Below are 24,142 nucleotides of genomic sequence, written 5' to 3'. Positions count from 1 at the left end.
CATATGGGAAAAACTAGTTTTCCAAAGCCCAGGCTTGGAAAGCCAGATCTGAGCACCCACAATATCCACCTCAAAAGGAGAAGGGAAATTCTTGTCTGGCTCATATTGAAATTGGAGCCAGGCAGGAATTCACAGCTTCCCTCTGCCCCACAACCTGCCTTTACCACCCCAAAGTTCTTCCCCACCAGTCCTTTCAACACATCCCCACTTTCCTTCCCTCCCAAGCACCAGTGAAAGCTTGCATGGAGAAGGGAGAGGGGAGATTCTCTCCCCCCCCCCCAATCTGGAAACAAAGCCTGATGGCTGAGAGGTCTGTGTTCTGTCAGCCACCCAGCTTTGTTCTTTGACATGCTGCTAATCACCATGTCAGGAAGAGGACAGGAAGAGAAGAATGGGAGAAAAAATGTATATATTCTTGCATGCTGCTATTGCTTTTCTCAGCACCACTGGCATTTGGAAAGAATGTGAAGGATGATTTGAAGGATGGGGATGACTTTTGAGGATGGAGAGGAATGACGGGGATGAGAGTGGGCATTTTGGCTTGCAATCCTTTAAAGAGGTTGCATCATTTCTGTGCCAAAATAAAGGAGAGCTTTGTAGAGCTTGCTAATCTCTTGTAGCAGCCCATAGCAGTTCTGTTGCATTTAGCAAATGCTACAGAACCTGGTGGGACACGGGTGGCGCTGTGGGTTAAAGCCTCAGCGCCTAGGACTTGCTGATCGAAAGGTCGGCGGTTCGAATCCCCGTGGCGGGGTGCGCTCCCGTTGTTCGGTCCCAGCGCCTGCCAACCTAGCAGTTCGAAAGCACCTTCGGGTGCAAGTAGATAAATAGGGACCGCTTACCAGTGGGAAGGTAAACGGCGTTCCGTGTGCGGCTCTGGCTCGCCAGATGCAGCTTGTCACGCTGGCCATGTGACCCGGAAGTGTCTCCGGACAGCGCTGGCTCCCGGCCTATAGAGTGAGATGAGCGCACAACCCTAGAGTCTGGCAAGACTGGCCCGTATGGGCAGGGGTACCTTTACCTTTACCTTTACAGAACCTGGTAGAGATGCTGAGATCATAAACCTGTTAAGATGTGATGCAGCAAATGGGTTATGTCATCTCTCTATAGCCAACAGAGTGTGTTTCCTTCTTCTCCCTTGCATGCTGTTGTCTTGTGGAGTTGTTTTAGTATATTGCTCACACTTTCTCCTTGTCGTTTTCCTCTGTAGAAGTTCTTTGTCAATGCATTACCTTAACTCCTATGTGTGTAGTAGCAATAGCAACAAAAGCAAAATGGGTTTCAGCTAATTTATTTTCTCATGCCCTTGCATTAAAACTTTAACAAACACCGTGAGATACAATAATGCCATTGAAATTATGTTAATTCTTTTTAACTAGGCTCTCCCCCCCCCCACTGGATTTAGCAATACTGAGACCATTTTTCACCATGTTAGTATATGATGCCCAGCGTAGGCTGGTGCACCGCCTGTCTTTACTCCCTGTTTCATTGAGTGCATGGCACAATGAGCAGTTAAGCATCACCCAAAAAGAGGGAGTCTGTTACCAACATAGAGGACAGAGATTTGCATAAAATTGGCCTGAATTAGCATATGCAATAGTAAATGTAATGGCATAGTTGAAAATTTAATAATTACATGTTTGTTTTAGTGGTTGCTTGCCACATGAAGTCTTGATGTAGAAAGACAAAATCCCATCACACAGGGCAAAAACAGCAACAGCAACACCAAAAAAACACACAATTGTACACACTTAAGGCAAAGAGGCCATAAAAGCAAATACCTCCATCCTTCAAACACAGGCTTCATCACACACAAAAAGGCCAAGGGGTTGGGGGGGGGGAATCCATTAGCTGGTACAGAAGATTAACACTCAATGCCTGGAGGAAAATTTAACATCTTTGTCTGATACTAAAAACCTGTTAGCACCAAGCAGGACTCCCTGGGGAGAGCATTCCCATGGCTGAAAAGGCCAATTCTCTTGCTGCTGGAGGAAGGGACAGAGAGAAGAGATTTGGGTTCTATATCTCCAGAGTTTAACTGGAGAGCTGGTTAAATAGAGGACTTCTTCAAATAGGGAGCTGTCCTCGGTAAAGTAAGACACGCAAATGCCCTGGCTCATGGTGATCTGGATTTGCCATGAACCTGAATGAACGTGTGCCACCAGTAAAGCCCTAATATGATGTTGTGGTAATCTATTTCTGTATATGGTGTGTAGACAATGCATTTCTATAGTGACTAAGAATGAACATGCAGTTGGTTTCTCCTCCAGATCACCATGAACAGGCTGGTTCAAGATAATAAGCTCTCACGTATGTTTGGATTATAATGGACTGCTTTCACTCTCTTTACTGTCTGATAGCAAAGAGGATTTGGTGGAAAGATAATTTGGACATGGGCAAAAATATATGGAGCAGAAAAGATACTTAATGAACCTTCTTCCAAATTGCCAATGGCAGCTAGTTTTCTAAAACAGCTCAGACAGAAAACTTAAAATGTCCTTTTAAAAGCAAGCTCTGCTGAAAATCGCTTGTTAATTTTGCAACAAGATGTGAAAGCTGGAAGGTAGATGTGGGAAGGGATGGTGAACAAGTTTTATTGATTAAGATAAATAAAATAAAATAGGCTAGTTTCAATTAATCTTGAAAAGAAGTGAAAAGCATTATTCCCTTTGTTGTGGATACATGCAAGCATTGGAGTTACTCACATAAATAGGGAAAGCATGGTGACAGGATGTCATTGCCATTTTCTGCAGAAGCTTCCCATGACACTTAGAGACCTGGATCAGGCCATCTGGAACAGGTTCCCTGCTGCACATGTTGTGAAAAACACAGTGATGGCGGGTGGGAGAAGAGCCATATGACTTTGATGGGTGGGGCAAGATATGCAGGCCTAAAACCCCTGTTGGAGGGGTGGCCAGCAGGGACTGATGCCACTGTGGACCTTACCTCCAGGCAGCACCATCCCTGCTGCTTACCAGGATGCCATGGGAGCCAGTCTAGCACTGAGGTCAGGAGGGAGGTGCCTGTGTAATGGAACAAGCATCAGATTGGCTCCGCAAAAGCATGGACTCCACCCTGACCTCACCACCCCCCTGCTTCACCCCTGCCCCTACACAGTGGTTGGGAGGCCAGATCTGCAGTGCCACCTCTTCCTGCCAGCCGCTTCTGCCCTGCCATCATAGATATCCTCTTCTCATGCATAATATACAAAGAGAGCTAAAATCTTATTCAAGAAAGGATACAGGCATGCCACCTGGAAACCTTTTTCTTTAATGTAATTGTATCTGGTAAGGGGAGAGTTTTGCTGATAATAATAGTAATAATGTAGGTTTTGCTGATAATAACAATAATAATAATAGTGGAGGTTTAAAATGGAATGTAAGCATTACTAGACATTATGTCTTCTTCTAATATAAGTATGTGTTATAATACTAGTATTATATAATCCCAAAAGTGCTTCCATGTAACTGGGGATGCAGTCCTAATGGGAGGAAACCCAATCAGTTGGGTGGTGTATAAGTAATAAATTATTATTATTATTATTATTATTATTATTATTATTATTATTATTATTATTTTATTGGATTGAACTGAACTCACCATCCAGGCATTAGCTGGTTGTTCTGGCACAGGGGCTCATTTAGGCAAGGGTTCTAAAACCATTCTGAAAGCTACTATTATTCCTAATCCTAAATCAAATCTTTATTTTGGTCATAGACCAGCATATAATCCTAAATCCTTCAGGAAAAGGACATGGTTCTCTACAGCATAAAACAGGAAAGTTTTACATAGTAGTTGGGTTCTTTAAGAAAGGAACGAAATACTGTTCCCTACAAGGGCACAATTCTGTTCATCACTAGTTCTCCCTTCTTGTGCATGCATCGTGTGCCTTAGAGTTATTTTTTCCATTCTAGGCTCTGCTGTGGTCAGACCACCTGCTCTCTGTTTGTGTCTTGAACTGGAGACAGTCTGGAATGGCATATTGTTCCTTTAGCCATTACCTTCCCCTTGGAAAACCACAAAACAGCCTGATCCCAAACAGCTTAACCAATATACTTTCCTCAGTCCTCCCCCTTGCATGGCTGCTCACCCTTCCATTCCTGCATAAGTTGGGAAAATCTCTGTCTCTCCTGTCTTTTGTGAGCACCAGAAGCTCTAATTCTCTTTCTCCTAGCCCAAATAATACATGAATTGAAAATGGTGCATGACATCCATCCAGCACATGGATGGCACCCTGTGCTGGATGGCACATGGCAGCCAGTGGCACCCTGCATGAAACTCTACAATATGAATCTCCATGACAATTTAAAAGAACAAAAGAACTAGGACCAAGCTGATTTCATTTCACTTTACCAATTGTAATAATAATAACAATAACAATAATTTATTATTTATACCCCGCCCATCTGGCTGGGTTTCCCCAATTGTGAAATTTGGGGTGGCATGTTAGCTAAAACGTCAGTTAAACTAAAGGAAAACCTCCTAACAATTTGTGAAGTCGGGGAGCAGGCTCATTTTAGCACACTAGGGTGGGAATATTCCCATCCTTTCTGTTGTTGCATGCCACTTCAATCTCCCAGCGATTCCAGGGGTTCCAGGCCCTTACCCAGGGTTCATATTTCCTTCAGGATGAGGGACAGCAGATGCTGTGTTGTCTTTTCGAACCTATCAGTTCGAAAGCATACCAGTGTGAGTAGATAAATAGGTACCGCTGCAGCGGGAAGATAAATGGCATTTCCATGCACTCTGGTACATGTCACGGTCTTCTGTGCACCAGAAGTGGCATAGTCATGCTGGCCACATGTCCCGGAAAGCTGTTTGCGGACAAACACTGGTTCCCTTGGCTTGAAAGCGGAGGTGAGCGCTGCAACCCATAGTCAAATTCGACTGGACTTAACCGTCCAGGGATCCTTTACCTTATGTTTACCTTTTACCCTTTAGGATATATGATTTATTTACAAATAAACTGTATACAACCTGAGCCTATGATGGAGCGTCTTTCTTCTCTTGGCCTTGGATACAAGCATAAATCAGGCATGTCTCTACCTCAAAGGATTCTAGCTTCTAGCATACACACACACAACTCAGCTCTCTCCTTCTTTTAACTAACTACCATTGAGTTGAGGGAGAGGGGCCACCCATTTGCTCTCTGATACAGAACCAGTTCCATTGTTATGTTAACAACCCAAATTTAGAGGAATGGTCATTATATTATTATTATTATTATTAAATCAAGTTAATATACCACCCTTCACCTAAAGATCTGAGGGCAGTTCACAGGGTAAAAATACAGGATAAATCACAAAGTAATTTCTGGCTATTCTAACAACTCAAACCCTTCTTTAGATTTTAACACTTGCTGGATCTAGGAATTCTGTATTGGCACCCAGCCTACCCACCTACCCTGCCAAACTCATAACACTATGTTTTCTTTCAATATTTCTTTCTTTCTTTGTAATGGTTTGTTTGTTTCACCACCTTCAGCAGAACCCTGGCCACTGCTGTCAATATTTGTCCCTCCTGGAAGCCCTATTCAGGCATCTGGTACCCGTGAGTACCGAATCTGCAAAGCCCCAGGGCATCGATTTTGTAACTACCCTACCCCAAACCACCCTGACACAACTGCTCCAATGCTACCTGTGAGTGGGGTGACAATTTGGGGGTCAGCATTCACAATAAATAGTGAATTGCTAAATCTGTCCACCTAGTCTGGTGTCCCGTCTCGGAGAGCTACCAAACATTTGTTGTTGTGCATAATCTTGAGCACTTGTCACATGATCAACCCCACTCCTCACATGTTTACTGAAGTCATTTTTAGAACACCTGAATTAACATGTTTCTCTATTAGCTAAACTAAAAGGTAAGACTGAGTACCTGCAGCTGCTTTTGTGCCCTTCCTTCTGGACTTACTATCCCCCCCCCACAATTACCATAAATGTACATTCACGTTGACATGTTTGTTTTAAAAATATCTGTGTTTTGCCAGTTTGTCTGTGACTACTTTATATTCACTTACACTGTCTGCCCATTAAATCCAAAATGATTTTCCTTCTTCCTTTTATTTACTGGTGGTATTATCTCCTTTGTATCTTTTGCCTTTTTCATCCATAAAATGGTACCCACCAATTAAATTAGAATGAAGCGGGGGGTCTGCTGAGGAAAATAATAATAATCTAACAGATTTGGGAACTTGAATGCATATCATTTGTGTAACAAGAACCCCTTTAATATCAGCTGATAATTAAACCCCAATTTGCCAGTTCTGTGCTACAGAATTTTAATTCAAAAAGGATTTTTAATCAGTTTTTGCCCCTTTAATTTCCTTAATGACATGTATTTTATATTATTATTTTAATTTGAGCCGTTCTTTTGGCATGAACTGATTTTTTCCCCCCTCTCCCCAAACAATATATGTTAGTATTGACACTTTATTAGTGAAAATTGCATTCTCTTGCTAAGGGGGAAACAATTACCTCCTGTGTTCTCAAAGCGTGTTTCATTAATTTTACCACCTAATTGAAACGAAGGCAGAGGGCTCATAAATGGTTCCATATCTATCAAGGTTCATTTTTTTCTGAGTACAAGTTCTTGGAATTAAAATGCAGTTTTATTAAGTGGCACAATTTTATTTTTATTTTCCTTTTTTCTTTTCTCTCTTGTGCATGCTGCCTGGGGACCGTTTTCCTTGTTCTTAGCAGTAATAAGTAGGCAACAGGTGACTACCCGAAACCCGCCCAGCCTCATGAGCACAGGTGATTATCAGTTCAGGAAAGGGGATGTCATAAAAATGCAAACCATTTTGGCAGTTGCAAGATTGTCATGTCATGTTTTGCCTGCATGCCGAAACAAGTATGATGCCAGGCTGATTTGTTTACAGGAGATTTTTTAAATACTTTCTGCATTAGGCCATCTCAAATCCAATTTGAATGTTTACATGTAGTAGTTAAGTGGATTGCTGCACTTAGAATGGCACCCAGAACCACGTGGAGATAACATGGTATTGCCAAACTATCATTGAAACGTTAATTATGGTTCAGGTCCTAAGGCCAAGAGAGGGTGACTCATCTTTTCATTGATTCCATTTCTAGATACCTTTCTAGTAGACAATTAAAACGTGAAGGCCACTGGCACTACTATTCCACTCTCTGGAAAGTAGCAGGCAGAAAGGTCACGAGTGGCTTTTAAAGTGATGCTATAAGATATTCTTTCAGGATATCTGCTGAAAGGTTTGGAAGGATTACATCAGCAGACATGCAGTCCAATTTTCAACTTGCACATCTGAGAAAATATATTGATGGCATTCTTAAAGCCGTTTCCCAATAGATGTTGTCATGGCCATATCCATGCACACAGCAGGGCATACTGAGCTACACACAACATGCACACCAGTGGGATAGCCCTTGAAAGCACAAGAGTAATTTGCTAAAGGGCTAAATCTCTATAAATTGGCCAAGCTTGTCAGCATTATATTGGGATACGAGATAATGAAGTCTGCATTCTATCCAGAGTTTCTTTGTTACCTGTCACCCAGTTCAGGCACCTCTCAGCTAATTCAGACACCTGTATCTTTAAGATTTCCAAAACTATGAAAGGAAAAACATATTGGTGTTATTACTCTTACTTCACGAGGAAGGTGAAGAAACCTGAACAACATCCCTAGAGCTAACGTCTTCAAGAGACAGCCCTCCGTTTCCCAGTCTCCAGACGTCGTCTTCTTCTTCTTCTTCTTCTTCTTCTTCCCTTCTATCCTGAATTACAGTCATGACCTGTTTCCACTAGTTCTTACTGAGCTGTTGCGCAATATGAAGTGCTGACATATTCAAGCATTCTGGATTGGGTAGATGAGCCATATTCACTTACAAGTTGAATGGTTAAGGATGGGAGAGGATGGTATGTGCCTCTGCAAATACTGAGAAATGCCATCCCTGGTCATGGAAAGAACCTTCTGAGCATTGAATGTAGACTCTACGACATACATGCATTAAACTAATCATACATAGATACAAAGTGTGGACAGTGCATGTGATTCTGCTTTCTGGCATTACAAGCAAAAAATGATAGGAATAATAAACCAGCTTAGAAAATGGGAGGAAATAACTATTCCTCCTTGTCTCAGAAGAGTTGAGGCTAGAGGATCTTTGGTGTGGTTAATAAGTTTTGGTGTTGGTGTTGGTGTTGTTTGTAGACTGTAGTCTGACAGTACTATTTGATTGTGAACTACACATGAGAACTGGGAAGAATTTTCTATTCATTTTGGTTTGGCTCTTATTCTTGCAGAAATATTCAACAGCAGTGGATCAGGTAGATAAATAAAATGCTACCGAATGAGTTCCTTGAAATATGGATCCTATTTTGTTTAATGCTTTATTAGCAAAAAGCCATTCCATGAAATAGCTGCTTTGGAGTGCATAGTATTAGTAGCTTGCTCTTCGAAGACCTTTCCCACTGACTTTAATGGGGGGGGCAATTCTTTGCACTTATTGTCACTGTGTGCACATGGAAGTGTTCGCAACAAAGTCAATGGAAAAGTCATATGACACAGGAAGAGCATATACTAAACTTAGTGCACATTTAATCAGTGACAGGAGCTCAAAAATGCATAGAGACCTTAATGTACTGATTGCAACACATAAAATCAATTTCCTGTAAAATAAAAAGGAAATTCAGGTTGAACCCTTTCCTCAATCAATACATGAATAACTTTGCAACATCAGAAAGCTGTTCTTTAAAAAGGTTGCTCGTTTAATAGGTCTTGTTCATTCAGATTAAATTAGAACAGCTCTATTGTTTTTCAAAATATATTCCAGCTTCGTAGACAGATAATGCATCCTTAAAACAGACCTAGTCTCATGTCAAATTTATTATTGCAATTTATCTTTTTACACTTGAATGCTATTCCTTTGACAGGTCTATTTCATTACAAACTCATTTTCAAATGGCTTGCTGCATTTCATCCTAGGCTTGATCCATGAATATTTTCCTTCTGTCACTTCTATTCTTTCCAAAAGATATTTTGAGTGTAGGCTCCTGTATCACCATTATGAAGTATTAGCAACAATGGTTTCTAGAACTCTTACCAAGTGATATCCTAGGTCAGAAAAGCAAATCTGCTGAAATGCACATATTTGTTTGGTTTACGGGGACACTTTTCTCCAGAACTTCAGCGCCCTGCCTTTCCAACTTGTTTGAAACGTACATGTTGAGAACTTGCTGCTTCTGCAGCATAGTCTTACAAATGAAATGAATGCCAGCCTAATTGAGTTGGGGGGAGGAGAATTGGAGGCATTCTGACATCACTAGATCCAGAAATAGAAAACAGGCTATAGGAGTACGTTTGAAGATGACATAGACAACATCTCCATTTATTATAGCAAATGGAGTACATGAAAAAGGTCTTTAGCTCAGCCAAGGCATCTAGCACCCCTCTGCATTGCATAAAGCTTTATCCAGATGACTGCCATAAGCATCAAGGCAAAAGGGTGCATCAAACCAGAAGGAATATTACAGCTTTAAAAGAATATGTCTATGAAGTCACTGGATTGACATTCTCTTAATAATTTACATGCCTTAGCACCTTTGCTTGAGGTGTGCTCGCCTGATCCCAAAGGAGAAAAGCTGTTTCACTGGAACAACATGAATTACAATTGTTCATTCTCTCTGGGTTGCTTCAAAAGGTTACCATGAATATATGATTGTCATTAAATGTCCATAAAGTTAAGCTTCCAAAGGCATGACAAGCCCGAAGCTATTATTATTAATACATGATGCCTTAGTTTCTTAAATAGATTTCTCTGGGAGCTCATCACCCGCTGCAGCCATTATTATTATTAATGCATTTAGGTTCTTATTTCAGGTATAATGTCTAAGAACTCTGTAACAGCAATAGACTTTTAATAATGATGAAAGAAAGAGGCAGCTGTTGAAAAGAGAGGGCCTAGCCAGCAACCCACCCACACAACATGAGTATCTTAAGAATACATGGGGTTGTGGCTGATACTGCAGTCCGGAAGTGTTTACATGGAAGATTCGCTTTGTTTGAATTGGTGCCTTCACTTAAAGATCAAACAAGTGGCTGTTACAGTTTGAGCATCTACAGATAAGATGTTTTCTTTGGGCCCAAGGGGGGAAAGGGGTCAGAATCAAAAACCAAGAGAAGCAAGAGGCGAAACCTCAAAATGGTGCTAAACACCAAATCATTATAACTTACGGTTCTTATACTGAAAAACCCAGTGTGTTTCATTTGCCTTCTGCCCATTTCACCCACACCACACAGGACTGTAAGGAGGCTCAGATGTCATTTCAAGCTCCATCTCTCCATAGAACACTTAACTGAAGTTATTTGCTATGCAGGATCCGCCAAAGATTATTTCCCATCTGGGTTGGTGAGAAGGAAAACATTTCAGTGCTTGGAGCCCTTTGATATGTAAACCAAACACTACTGAGATGAAATGGCTTCCTTTTGACTCCAGGGATGATTGCAGGTTCTATAGTGCCAACAGTTGTACTTAAGTAGGCTTTGTTTCCCCCCTGGAGTGAGGAGGATAAAAAAGAGCACCTTTCCCAACATATATTGTCAGCTGGAACAGGCAAATTGGGCACAAAAGACCAGAGCATTTCCAACAATTCATCCCAACAAGCAACAAAAGTGTGCAATTATTACATCAGCCTTTAATATAATGCCATTCTGTTTTCTCCTCCTTATTTGTGAACTTGGGTGGCTGTGGTGATACCAGAACCTTCATTAATTTTCTCTTATGTCATAGGAACAAGATACAACTTTCACTCTTATCTCTGTATCATATATATTCTTATGAATTCATTTCCCCCTTAGTTTGTGATTTCAACTTTAGCTAAGAAATCTTTGGCTCATTGTCTGTATGGCATGCCTTAATATCCTAAACTTTTCTTCTCTAGTTACTTCTGTGTAATGCACCAAGTTATTTTTAAAGGAAATTCATTTTACATATTACAACTTCTTCTGAGAGGACAAATACTTAGCCTGCTAGTTTCTTACTTCCAGATTGTACTACAATCCGTTAACTCTCCAGCTGAAAGAGCCAATTTAAATATTTCCCAAGGCCGGAATCTTAGCTAGGACCTAAGCTCCTTATGCTTGCCTTTCTTTTTTATTTGATATCCCCCTTGTTGTTATTTAGTCATGTCCGACTCTTCGTGACCCCATGGACCAGAGCACGCCAGGCACTCCTGTCTTCTACTGCCTCCCACAATTTGGTCAAACTCATGTTAGTAGCTTCAATATCCCCCTACATATGCACATATTATTCTATTGCACAGCCAAAATATGCAGCAGAATCTGTAGGAAGTCTAGGCTGCTCCATTTTCCTATGCTAAGGTAAATTCATTAAAAAATGGCATGTGTGACCACATTCATTTCTATGGCTATAAAAACAAATCTTCATGGGATGTTCTTGGAGTTGTGCTGGGGGCTCCTTCAATGGAAGTTGGTTTGTATTTCTCTTTTCCAAGAACTTCCCATAAGCACTGTTTGTACATGGAGTTGAACACATAGCATGCCTTGGGACTGGATTTTGCTTTTCATCTTTTGTCCCGTTTTCCCATTCAGTTACTTTATAGTTAAGAAATGTGACAGCTAACACCTGCTGATCATTTTGTGCATGTATGTATGCATATATTCATGACGGGAGCAGCTTACAAGTTGCTAAAAGGAATCTTCCCAGCAAAAAGTGATATAAAAGTTTTGAGAAATATCTAATTGTTACAGGAATGCTATCAGATCCTCCCTACGATTGATTTTAATCCTTGTTAACTAAGTAGCTTAAAAATGTGTCATCTTCATATCCTAAAATAAGAATCATGAATTAAATATTTTATTCATCATAGCCATAAATAGGATTTAGCTGCTTTTCATTTTATCAGCATCTTAAGGATCAGTTTAGCATCTTCTAAGCATCTTTGCAGAATTCTCTTGATGACATTAGTATGAATAAAACTCAGTATTAACTAGTAGAATAGAATGGAGCAATGTAGTGAACTGTAATGAAACTTACCATATATTGCGTAGGAAGTGCACCAAAACATCCTTAGTATAACACATTGGCTGAGGAATGAAAAGTGAATGTAAGAAACCACTTTAAAGCAAATCAGATAATTGGAGCATCTAGCTCTCCAGCATTTTATGCAATAGTCTGTTTAAATCCTGGGGGGGGGGGGGTGAATGTCACTGAGCTACATCCCTTTTCCACAGACAAGGAATGTCCTATTTCTCCCTGTATTTCAAATTTACTTGTGTGTTTATTTATTTCTGAAACATTTCTATGGTGCCTTTCAGTTTTGTGCTTGCAAAAGCAGCTTACGAGAATTTAAAATTAGTTAAAAGATGCAGAGAAACACATATCAAGAATGCAAAATGGCAGGGATCCTTTCCTACAAATGTTAGCGACCCCTTTGAAGAAAAGGAACTTACCCACGTACATAATTGACATAAATTGGTGAGGAATGTACTCTGTCCTCATGATACTAAGGAATCCTTGCAGCAGAAGGAAACGCAGAAGCATAAGAGGTCGGTCTTCGACAGTTTTATAGGATAAAAAGAAGCTTTCTACTTCTTTGTTTCAGCTTGGGACCTAAAGAGGGCCACAGAGCTGGACTTGGACTCGGAGGACACATGACTCTGAGCTCAATTTCCACACCATAGGGAGTCTAGGAATCTCTGCTGCTGAAATATGGCAGCAAGGAACAGAGATTTTCCTTGAAGGGCACTTGCTGTCCCCAGAGGATCATCTCAGTGACAAGTGCTTATAAAGACTGGCCTCCTCTCTCTCTCTCTCTCTTTTTAAATGTTTTTATTATTTTCTTCCTTAAACAATATTTTCAACAATGCAATAACAAACATAAAACTTTCTGCTCTGCCAAGCATACGACTTCCCTCCTTCCCTTCAGCAGGTTTTCCACTTTCAAGTCCCGTCTCAAATTTTAGTTCTTTCACTTCTATTATCCACATTGTAGGATTTATTTCAATCCTGCTAGTGTCTTCAGATTTTTGCAATTATGATTCAAATATACAATAAATTTACTCCAGTCCCTTTGAAAATTTTTGATCCTGAATCCTGCAGGTCAGTCTGGCCAATTCCACAAAGTCCATCATCTTCGCCTGCCACTCTGCAATCGTAGGTACTTCCTGTAACTTCCACTTTGGGGCCATTAAAGTTCTCGCTGCTGCTGTGGCATACATAAATAGTCTTTGATCTATTTTCGCAATTTCCTCTCCCATCAAACCTAGCAAAAATGCTTCCGGTTTTTTGAGAAAGGTATATCTAAACATCTTTTTTTAGTTCATTATAGATCAATTCCCAAAATGTTTTTACTTTATCACACATCCACCACATATGATAAAAGTCTCCGTCTGATTCTTTGCATTTCGAAGACTGGCCTCAGAGTGAATTACTCGAAATCCTTTCAAGTAGTGAAAGGGACTTGCAACAAAGACACATGCGACACATATCTGTATGTGTTTAATTCTTTTATTTTTTCTCAAAACGAAACCTCATGTCACCAGCAATGAATATCTTCAGGAAAATTTACGTTAGATGAAGATTTTGCACGTGTAGTTCAAATTCTAAAACAATTCACCATTAACTTGGCAGTCATTACAGCGCCAGGTGTGTTCATGGCCAAAATCAAAAGAATGAGTTAGAAAGGTTGAAAGCTCTAGAGAGCTTTGAAACCTAACATCCTGGCACAATTCAAATGTCTTTTATCAAAGTTGCATGTGTAGCTTTATGTGTCAGATTGATGGGATTTGAAATTGTATGGATATCATTTCAATTGTACAATTGTTTCCTGTGGATAAATGATCTATCACCTTAAGGCATATTGTTTTCTGGGTTGATGAGATTTGTGACTTATGGGCAACAGTATCAACAAACTTTTGAGATTCCATCTGAAAAGGACAATTCTCAGATGTATGAAACTTTGTCATGCAAATCAAGATATGCAAAAGCCTCATGCAAAGAACATGAGGAAACTTTAGGGACATTGAACCAAGTGAAATTAATTGAAAAACATATACGTTCTGTTTGAATATAAATACCAAGGTTAGGTGATGCTACAGTTCATAATGAAGAAAACAAAGACACAAAACATATAAAGGAAGATTGTACAGTGTAAGTACAAGTTCAATGAGCCACCAGAATGTGCATGATTGGAGACATTAATATCTTCCAGATTCACTAGACGCAGTGAGAGTTTGAAAACTGACTTTAATGAAAGAAAGATGGCACATGCAATTTGTAGACTAAGATTGATTTCAGTTTTGATCAGTGCTTTTTTTTTCTAGAAAAAGAGGTGGGGGTACTCACCATGAGGTTCTAACACTAAGGGCCACACTTTTAACATATCCTCCAAATAAATGCAGTCGCAGCTCTGACAGGAATACATGGAAAAAGCAGCCAGCCGTAGAACCATAGAATTTTAGAGGGACCCAGGTTCTGATCATTATTTTTATCTAGCAAGGCAGGTTTTCCTTTACATTTGGAACATATATGCAGCAGAGCATTCTGCAATGTGATGTGAACCTTTATTGCTCAATTTGATGAACAGCTACTTGTACGCCACACATTATGGGGTATTCTATACACCCTGAATTTACTGCAATTTGTTCTTTCGATATTCCACATTTACTCAAATGTGCTCAGCACAACAGATGGTTTTATAGTCAACTATACCCAGAACTATATTGATCATGTATGATCTCCACATGCTTCTTGGGACTGCTCCATTATGAAAGCAGCTCTTCTGCTGTCAAACAAACAACTATATAGAAACCTGAGGCAACTTCATAAAGACTTCTGGTGCTGTGGGAAGGGGTGGGAATTAGTTTGGGTAGATGGAGTGTGTGTGTGTGTGTGTGTGTGTGTGTGTGAGAGAGAGAGAGAGAGAGAGAGAGAGAGAGAGAGAGAAGAGAAATCCCTTTTGCACTCAAATGTGTATTCTAAAGGATCCTGGACAACAGCATACTGCCATATTTCCTTTCCATTTTCTTAGCATAATTCTCTTAACCAAATAATACTGCTCTAGCCATGTGATATAATGGGAATATGTATCATTATTATTATTTTACATTGGGCTATACAAGATTTGGAAAAATCATTGCAAGTCTTCACAGAAGATTTCTGGACAATCTCTGATACTGATAATATAAATTTTCTTCAAGCAAATTTTCTTCAACAGTTTGGGGCTTTGAGCAAGAATGTCAATAGATACTGACAGTGCTAATTATGGGCAGGGAGTTCTGTTGTGCCATTTTACAGCTCAGCATCATCTTCAAGAAATTCTGATGGCTGGAATCTACTTTCTGAGCACCTACCCAGATTTTGATTTGATACTACCAAAAGCAACACTTAGAATCTAGTTTTCGTCTGACCTTCTCAGTTGTCACAGAGAGATTCTACACTTATTTTTGCTTGGTCACTTGCTATTCTTCCTCCATAGCCTTTCTAGATTATTCTGTCATATAGCATCCCTTTAATCTGGCCCTTCTGCTGAGGATAGCCTTCCTAGTTCCACCCACTTGCTAAGTATAGAACCAACCACAGAGGTCCTCAAAAGCATGATTTTTTTGGTGGACCTTTGGTGGACTAAACAAATACACAGAAATGCATCGAGAAAGTGCTGCTATAGTTTTATGCAGATTTCTGCAAGATCTTGAAACCCACCCCCCTCTCTATTCAGTTTGTCTGCCCTTTCAAACTTGTGGGCTGAGAATATTCATCCTTAGCTCTATGGCTTCTATTTCAGGTTTAGCTTCTATTTTCTGCCAGTATTAATACTTCTTTCCTAGATGTCTATTTGAGAAGTTAGTTATTGCAGAAGTGGGAGGATGAGCTGTGAAAAGGTGTGAAGCATGTAGATCCTACCTGTGGTTTTGAGATAAATGCACAATCCATATTTTTCTAAGTATGTAGCCAAATCTACCTTGTAGATCCAATCTCTCATCTTTTTTTATTTACTCAATTTCTTTTCACAGCCACTCAAAGTGACTTTCAATAAACAATGCAAACAAGACTCTTCCACTGTAGACTGATAGCTAAAGACTCTTCATATTCCTCTGTTGGTTCTCCACACATCCTCTTAAAGCATCTTCTTTCATTGGCTTTGCTTCTAGCTTCATTTCATTTTGTTTAAATGCCTCCAGATCATGAAAATCCAGTTTTCCCACTGTCATCAGAATTCCCCATGATTTATTAGGAATCTCAGAGGACACAAGGAGCTCCTTTGTTATTACAAAATGCTCTTGGACAATTGTTTGAGAAGGATGAAATACATTTTATTCAAACGGTCATCTAGTAACCAGTATTTGGAAACATTCATCGATGGGGTATAAGGCTTTTAAGAGTTCTACGGGCCAGCTCAAAGGTTGGGTAGAATCAGGACAGTGTTTTAAATTTCTGGCAGGCATCCCCCAGCCTGAGAGCTAACAGTTAAGTAGGGATGGAGGAGAAAATCATCGGGTTTGTATTTTAATGAGAATTTACCCAATTTGCGCTTCTCAAATCAATACAAAAACCGAAATGCAACTTGCCTTTGAATTTTGTACTTCTGTGAATTTTGTAATTCAATTCTCCAATCAACGCATGCATACAAAACATGTGTCTTAGTGGAAAGAGCATGCAAAAATGCATAAATGAGTGAAAACAATGTACAAAAATGCATTCTCCTATGGAAAAACTGCTTGTCAAAATGCATACATTAGGCAAAAGGTGCATATATTTGGAGGAATGTTCACAAATATGTGTACAAATTTTCAAAAGGAAAAGTGAATGCGAAAATGGGGTGAACTGAACTTATTACTAGAAAAATGAGAAACTGAGATAAAGCAAAATCAAGAGATTTGCTCATCCCTACTTGAAATATTTGCTGGTTGGAAAGAGAGAAGATTTAGGGTACCTGTTGAAGTCTTATTAGGTGGAAAGAGCCAGGTTCATATTCTCCCACTTTCCAGCCATTAAGCTTTGGCAATTCAGATAGTGTTCAATGGTGGTTGGTGTTGGTGATGAGGAGACAGGACAGTTGTTGAAACCCGAAGAAATGTGGGAATGTCAATTTTAAATGTTTTATAGAAACTAGTCAAAATGAACTTTGTCACAAAGACCATGTAAAGTAGAGACATAAGGATCTAAGGAAATAAAACTTTTCCATTTCATTTCAGTCATCACTCAATATTCCATAGTTCTGATATCTACAATACAGAAATTTCATACTATAAGTGTGTGCTGATGGATTATAACAAGTGAGTCTGAGAGCCTAGAAAGCAATAGTAATGGGCCTTAAAACCATCAGATTCCCTTTGGGAGGAGGAGCTGTAAAACTATTTGGTTACATAACTTTGCAGCATTTACTTAAAGTCTGCTTGCTGTTTAGTCTCTTGTGTCAGTGTGTAATTGTATACCATCTATGAAAAATTTGCCTCATATGCTACATCATACTTGGAATAAGGGTTACATCTTCCTTTCTCTGATGATCTAATGCAGGACTGGCCTTCTGAAATGTTACCGTGAAATTGTTGTTGAAAAATGATTTGCCTGGGATATTTCAACAATACTTTTTATTGTCATTATTATTTCCCTTTTTTCTACAACTTCATAAGGAGCATCTACACAGAATTCCAATGCCGTGGAGCCAGAAAAGCAGGTTGACAACACTGTGAAAATGGCAGGAGTTATAGCTGGCCTTCTGATGTTTGTAATTATCCTTCTGGGAGCAATGCTTACCATCAAGAGAAGGTAAGTTTCTAAGATCTCTAATTTGCTTTGTTTTGGGAATGGTTAATACCTTTTGTTTTAAATTTCCGTATCTTGTTTGAGCATATTTTATGCTCATTTGGGGGAGCAGAGGCATAGATAGGCTAGGGTTGTTGTTTTTCTTAAATGGAGTTTTAGATACATGCCTGAAAAGCTAATCTGCCCTTCATGTGCTCACTGAATATGTGGGAATCACTTCTCTTTGGTTGTATCCCACTGGCTGTGATGCGTGCTGTTTGTATTTCTTGTGTGCACAATTTGATGAGGGCAATGATTTGGGTCTTTCCCGTCTCCATTGACATCTTTCTTTCTGGCATGGTAAGTGTGTGAAGAAGATAGAACATTTTGGATTTTCATTTTCCAATACGAATGTACAAACCTATAAGCATGACAAGAATACAATTGGAAGTCCTGAGTTCTAGACCCAATTCTATCACTCGGCATATCCACACTGCAGACTTATATTGGTGATGTAGTCTATTCCCTCTTCCCAGCAAATTCTGGGAATTGTACTGAAGTGTGTGTGTGTGTGTGTGCGCGCGCGCGTGGGTGCGTGCGTTCTACCAGAGTGCTCAACACTTCACCAAACTGCAATTCCCAGAATTCTTTAGTGGAGCTATTAATAAAACCAATATAAGCTTGTAGTTTAGATAGGGCCATCTTGTACTATCTGAGCAAGTCATTTCACTTAGCTATAAAAAGGAAACAGTGCCTCATGGAGGTGCCGATGAACCTAATTAGCAAGCGCTTCCACTCTTTCAGATGATAAGTAGCATTTCTGTAAGCGTAGAAACAATGTTATTAAAGCTGAATTTCTTCTGTTTTCATACTGGAATAGTAAATTATGAGGACACGGTCTGCAAACTTTATTTTCTGATTGTGTAAGTGTTGTGTATAAGTGTATTTAGAGAAGAAGAAATATGCAAAAAATGAATGTGTATGGCGTTTCCCATCTGACTTCAATATTACAAGCTGTGAAATGTGTGGGATGCTTCAAAAAACTGCCTTTCTATTCTTTTTTGAAGGAGCGGTGCAGTAGACCCAAGGTGATTATTAACCTTCTAAGTGTGGCTTGACTGTGCATGCTCACTGACAGCCATTTCCTCTGGACCGTCCATTCAGATGGACAAAGTTATTAAAAACTTGCCTGGGGAAGAGAGGTTGTCTGAGGATTTGTTTCAACCCATATATGATCTCACCACTTTCTGAAGTCGTTGCTGGCATGTGTTGGGAACAAAGTTATCAAGCAGTTCCATCCAAATCCTTTTTTTGCATCTGTATATGCTTTCTATGTGAACCACTGGCTCTCACACTTTGAACCAGCATGGCATGTCAGCTGAGTTTCCTTGCTGTCATTTTATGATCACCACACACCTATCACGTACCGTGAAGTAGTGATTCCGTTGAGCTGGTATTTTAAAAGAATGTGGGGCGGGGTTGTCCTTGTTTAACACATGCCATTATTTTGACATTATACTCATATTTCCCAAAGCACAGTTTTAAAGGAAGCCCATAGTTTGCTACTTCCCAGCAATGCAATGGTAACGTGAGTTTGCACATGCAAGTAGCTCAGTTTCCCATCTTTAGTCACACTATTTGTAGTGTTGTTGTTTTCATTGTAGGAGTATGACTGCTTGATAATGATTGTAGCTATATTTGTGTTGTCACTGTGCCGTAAAAGCTGTCCTGGGGCAAACATTATGGCAGGTGTAGCCAATGAGGTACCCCCCCCCCCAAATGTTGCCAAACTACAATTCCTACAACCCCTGAGCATTGGCTGATGGGAGCTGTAGTTTAACAATGTCTGGAGGGCATCATGTTGGCTACTTATGTGTTATTGTCTCAGGAAAACCATTTCTACAACTTGTTCAATACACTTGTTCCCATTTTCTGTATGCTCATTTCTGAAGAGCTGCATCTTCAGAGCTGCAAAAGCAATCACTCCACTGAGAACCATGAATAAAAGAAATGCTGATGCACTAAAGTTGACCTCAGCTTCCATTTGCTTCAGTAAATGTTGAAGATGCTTAGAAACTCTTAAGATAATATCTGCAAATACGACTTTGTACATTAGGATTAGGACATTCTTCTGTATCCTGCATTCATTTTCTTGTATTCATGTTTAAAATTCAGCCTGGTGTGTTCTGAATCCCTTATACTCTTCTGCCTCTTTAGCAGCTTTTATAATCCATGAGAGGGAAAAATAATAATCCCCTTTATTGTGAAAAGGAAATTTAACAAGAGTCCCGTGTGCTTGTCAGGTTACCAGAGCTTTTGAAATCTGATAACATCTTCCTGTGCTCTTGTTTATTGTCTCAAATTTGTCTTCATTCATGTGAAGGAAAATACCATTTCCCCCCTTTTGATAGGATTCTGGGAGTTTGTACTTTTCATATCTGGAATTTCTGAACCATAATAGAATGTAAAGAGGCTGGAACAAAATTACAAATAACAAAGAGGTTATATTTTTCTGCTACTTCTGTTTTACATTTTTAGTACAAATTTGGCAACTATATTAAGCTAATAACAGTACAATGCTGGTTAATATTAATTCAAAAACTGGGGAAATCAATTAATTCCCTCTGATTTTAATAGTTTTAATGAGTGGCAAAGCATCACAAACCATGCTTTATCCAAATAACATTTCATATTGATTTGTTATAACTTACCTTTTTTGTTTTTTGTTTTGCTCTAAACTCCTAGAGGCATCATATGTGTGTTAAATTGCCTTCTGCTATAATCCTTAACAGCATTCACTATTACCATTGACAAATGTATGTAAAAGATCTGTACTAGGGTATGGTTTTTAAATGGATGCAGGTTCCATTTATTTCAGTGGAATTTGTTTACATGTAAGAATATTTATGATCAGTAGTAGGGTTAAACTGCAAGTTCAAGTGCAGAATTTAAAGTGGTTAATGGACTTGGTTTCAGTTTCTGCTGAGTTTTCCAATATACGGTATCTTATGTCCACAGAAACTCCACTGAGAGTCTTGTTTTAAGAACTGCAAGCGCACATTGCTCACCTGTGGCGTAGCGTGGGGGTGCAGGGGGGGCCGGCCGCACCGGGCGCAACATCTGGGGTTAGGGCAAATCCACAGGTTAGGGGGCGCAAATCCACGGGTTAGGGGGCGCAAATTACTTGCCTTGCCCCGGGTGCTGACAACCCACGCTACGCCACTGTTGCTCACTGGAATTTTCTCCTGGACGTGAACCCAAATGTGGATTCATTTATAAATATGGCTGCTGCCCACTGCTTCAATACAATGTACATTTAAATGTACATTTCCCTATAGCATATCCCATTCATAAACACCTGCATGAGAGTTAACACATCTAGCTACTTCCCAACCCCTGATAAAAATTAAATCAGATAAAAACTGAATGGCGTAAAAGTGCGCATCTTCTGAACTTCTGCATCCACAATGGAAGTTTACATTTCTCAATTACTGTACAGCATTCCTGTACAGCATATATTTGTCACCAACAGATCACTGTAACACAAGCTGTAAGGTGCTTAGTTACTAATATCAAGCTGTGATATGCTTATAACTACTGTGAATAAAGGCATTGTTGTTTGACTTACAGAGGTCAGTTAGAGTATCTGGTTACCAAATTTTACTACAGTGTGTTGCATAATAATTTCCGTAAACTAACGTGGTCTCCTAGATGAAGACTTTGAAGCATCCTAAACATTTTTAAACATTGGACAGGACATGAAGTCCATTTGTTAATTCACCCTGTGCTTCTAAATTACCATGTACATTTCTCAGTAATGATATTCATGCCTCCAAAGCTGATTTAGAAAGTTGATGAATGGCAGAGTTATAGCGCGTCCCATTATTTCCAGCTATACAGAAGATGTAAATCCATTGTTGAGCTAGGTTTTCAAGCAGAGTTAAAAACCCAGTGATTCCACAGCTAAACGAAGATTTGAAAGCTGGCCACAAAGTCAGCCATCAGCATTCCAAATTGTTCTGCACTCACCCTCATTCTGAATGTTTGACTCAACTGAAAATGGGAAAGCTAACATTCTTTCACAACTACCAAATCAACATGATTTTCAGAATTCCAGAAATCTTCCTATAACTTATAAGCCAAAGGCACTTAATTGATACTGTTCAAAACCAGTGTCAGAAAATTCAGAAGCAAGCATTAGAAAGTAAAGGCTGTTGTACCAGAAAGTCTGGTCCAGCCTAGACTTTTAAAGCAGACTGTACTCATACCATCTTATTGTTACACAAACAAATTTGTGAGAAGCCCCGTTCCATGCCCGATAAGCATGCAACACCTTTGCCGGGTGGCACTGTGGCCCATAGATTGCAGCAAAATACTGGGCAAGGTTTCCCCTAGTATCTTCTCTGTGTGATGGGCTCATGGGAAAAAGCTGTTCCACGATCCCTTGCTGAAGTGGGGTGGGGAGCCATTTTGCTTTGAGAGCTTCCTGCCTGCCCACCGTCAGGTTGGAGCCTTCACTAAGCAATTCTGGGTCATTGGTTGACAGGGACGGAAATAATTTTTTTTGGCATTTGGTTGGGGTTTCTTTTCGCCTTTCCCTCAGTGAAATTATAGCTTCCCTTTGTTAGGCGGAAGAACATTGTATGAGGGTGGAAATGACATTGGTCAGAATCAGCATAGTGTGTGTGGGGAGGCATAAGGGGCCTGATGGGAGGATTGACCATGGCAGACCCAAGTGTGAGTTTGGTATCTGCCTGGTTGGAATGTTTAGCCTGGTCCCCCAGTGAGACCTTGCTTGCTTGGCTTGCACCACAACAAGGTTCAACACTGGCTGACCCAGTCATACAGGTTCAGAGCAATCCAAACCCAGCAGATCCATTCCATCAACATGGGGCTTTTGGAATGATGAACTCATCCTGACACCCAATGCCATGACAACCCTTGCCCTGCCTGTTAATAAATATTTAGCCTGATTTTATCCCATCACCATTGTACAGTCTGCTTATTTTGCTACTCTCATGGGTCACATAATACTCCTGCCTGAGCAACATCAACTATATATTTTGTCTGTTCGCTGTACATTTGAATACCTCTTGAGATATCAGAACCAAATTTTGCATGATGAGATCAAGGAGCAGGATTTAATTTATCTTTAGATACAGTTGGATGCCATTTTGAATCACGATTGTGAAACAAACCCTTCGGAACTGTGCTGATTTTAGCCACTGATTTCAAAACTCCACTGTATTTTTTTATTATTATTTCTCAGAATCCCAAGCAACATTGGATATAGTATATTATAATTTTAAGAAAACTATGGTAGGGCTTCTCAGCATGAATGAGCCAAAGTGCTTTAATCTTGTTTAGTTGGTTCCAGTCTGTACAATAATGATCAGTCTTTCTCATCCTAGCTCCTTTCAGATGTTTGGGACCACAGTATTTGGATTTGGGTTCAAATAAATGCATCTATGTGAATTAAAAGTCAGAAACATGTTTGAAAACAGAACAGGGAAGGGGAGGAAAATAGCAAGTATTATTCTCTGTCCCACAGATTGCTGACCACAAGTGTACAGCCAGCATTGTCCTCTAAGGTCAAAGCTATATCTGAGTTTCATTCATCTTCAACTTAATTGTATGAAAGCCCTTTTTTCCCAGGGGAATCTGTGTTCCCAGTGTTGTTGAACTAAAACTCCCACCATCCCTCCCCATTGGCCATGCTGGCTGAAGCTGGTGGGGGCCAGAGTCCAAAATTTCCAGAGGGCACCAGACCAGGGACGGTTGTTAAAGATATTAAACTGTACATAAGTATGGACTCAAAATAGGACCCTCTGCACTAAACCAGTTGATGCCCTCAACAAATTAATATTAAATCTGTTCATCCGATCATTTTGATCTGAAGTTGCACAATAGGATCATAGAGTCAAACTGAGAGATGCATTTGCCGCATGTATCTTATTTTAAAGCTAATGCAGATTAAACTACAATGAGATGAGAAACTATCCAAAATATTGATGGACTGGAACAATCTGTATAATAAATGGATTATTTCTTTTTTAAAACGGCAACTCCTAAATACATAATTTTAAAATAAAGATTAGTCCTTACATTATACAAAAAGAAAAAAGCAACCATATGTGTCTTAGCTACATTGTACTCAGACTTCCATAATAATCTCTTAGCCCACAGAGAAGCTAGTATGAGATTCTCTTGCTTTTCAAGGCAATGAGGCAGAAAAGTAGTGATTTAATTAGACAAACTTGAGGCACTACCTTCAGACATCAGAGTGACATCTGTTCATGGCCCAGGGCATTATAACTGATCAGTAATAGACACATCTGATTTTTCTGAATGTAGCATTTGCTATCCAAATGGGGAAAACAATGGCATTGTGGGATTGTATAAGG

At 39.7% G+C, this 24,142-nt stretch overlaps 1 protein-coding gene across 2 annotated transcripts in view; it reads left to right on the top strand.

Annotated features, from left to right (window-relative positions):
- The window catches only part of PTPRT (protein tyrosine phosphatase receptor type T), a 619,644-nt gene that overhangs the window by 510,521 nt on the left and 84,981 nt on the right, over positions 1-24,142 (top strand). Inside the window, exons 14-16 of one of the 2 annotated variants that reach the window (XM_028734967.2) lie at positions 6,696-6,752; positions 17,627-17,762; positions 18,806-18,826. In XM_028734967.2, coding sequence (XP_028590800.2) covers positions 6,696-6,752; positions 17,627-17,762; positions 18,806-18,826 — 214 coding nt within the window. The remainder of the gene's footprint in view (positions 1-6,695; positions 6,753-17,626; positions 17,763-18,805; positions 18,827-24,142) is intronic. The other variant, XM_028734972.2, reaches the window with a different exon arrangement.

This window comes from Podarcis muralis, chromosome 5 (genome assembly GCF_964188315.1).
Source record: "Podarcis muralis chromosome 5, rPodMur119.hap1.1, whole genome shotgun sequence".
NCBI classification, from domain to species: Eukaryota; Metazoa; Chordata; class Lepidosauria; order Squamata; family Lacertidae; genus Podarcis; species Podarcis muralis.
This window is presented reverse-complemented; position numbering and strand designations above follow the sequence as displayed.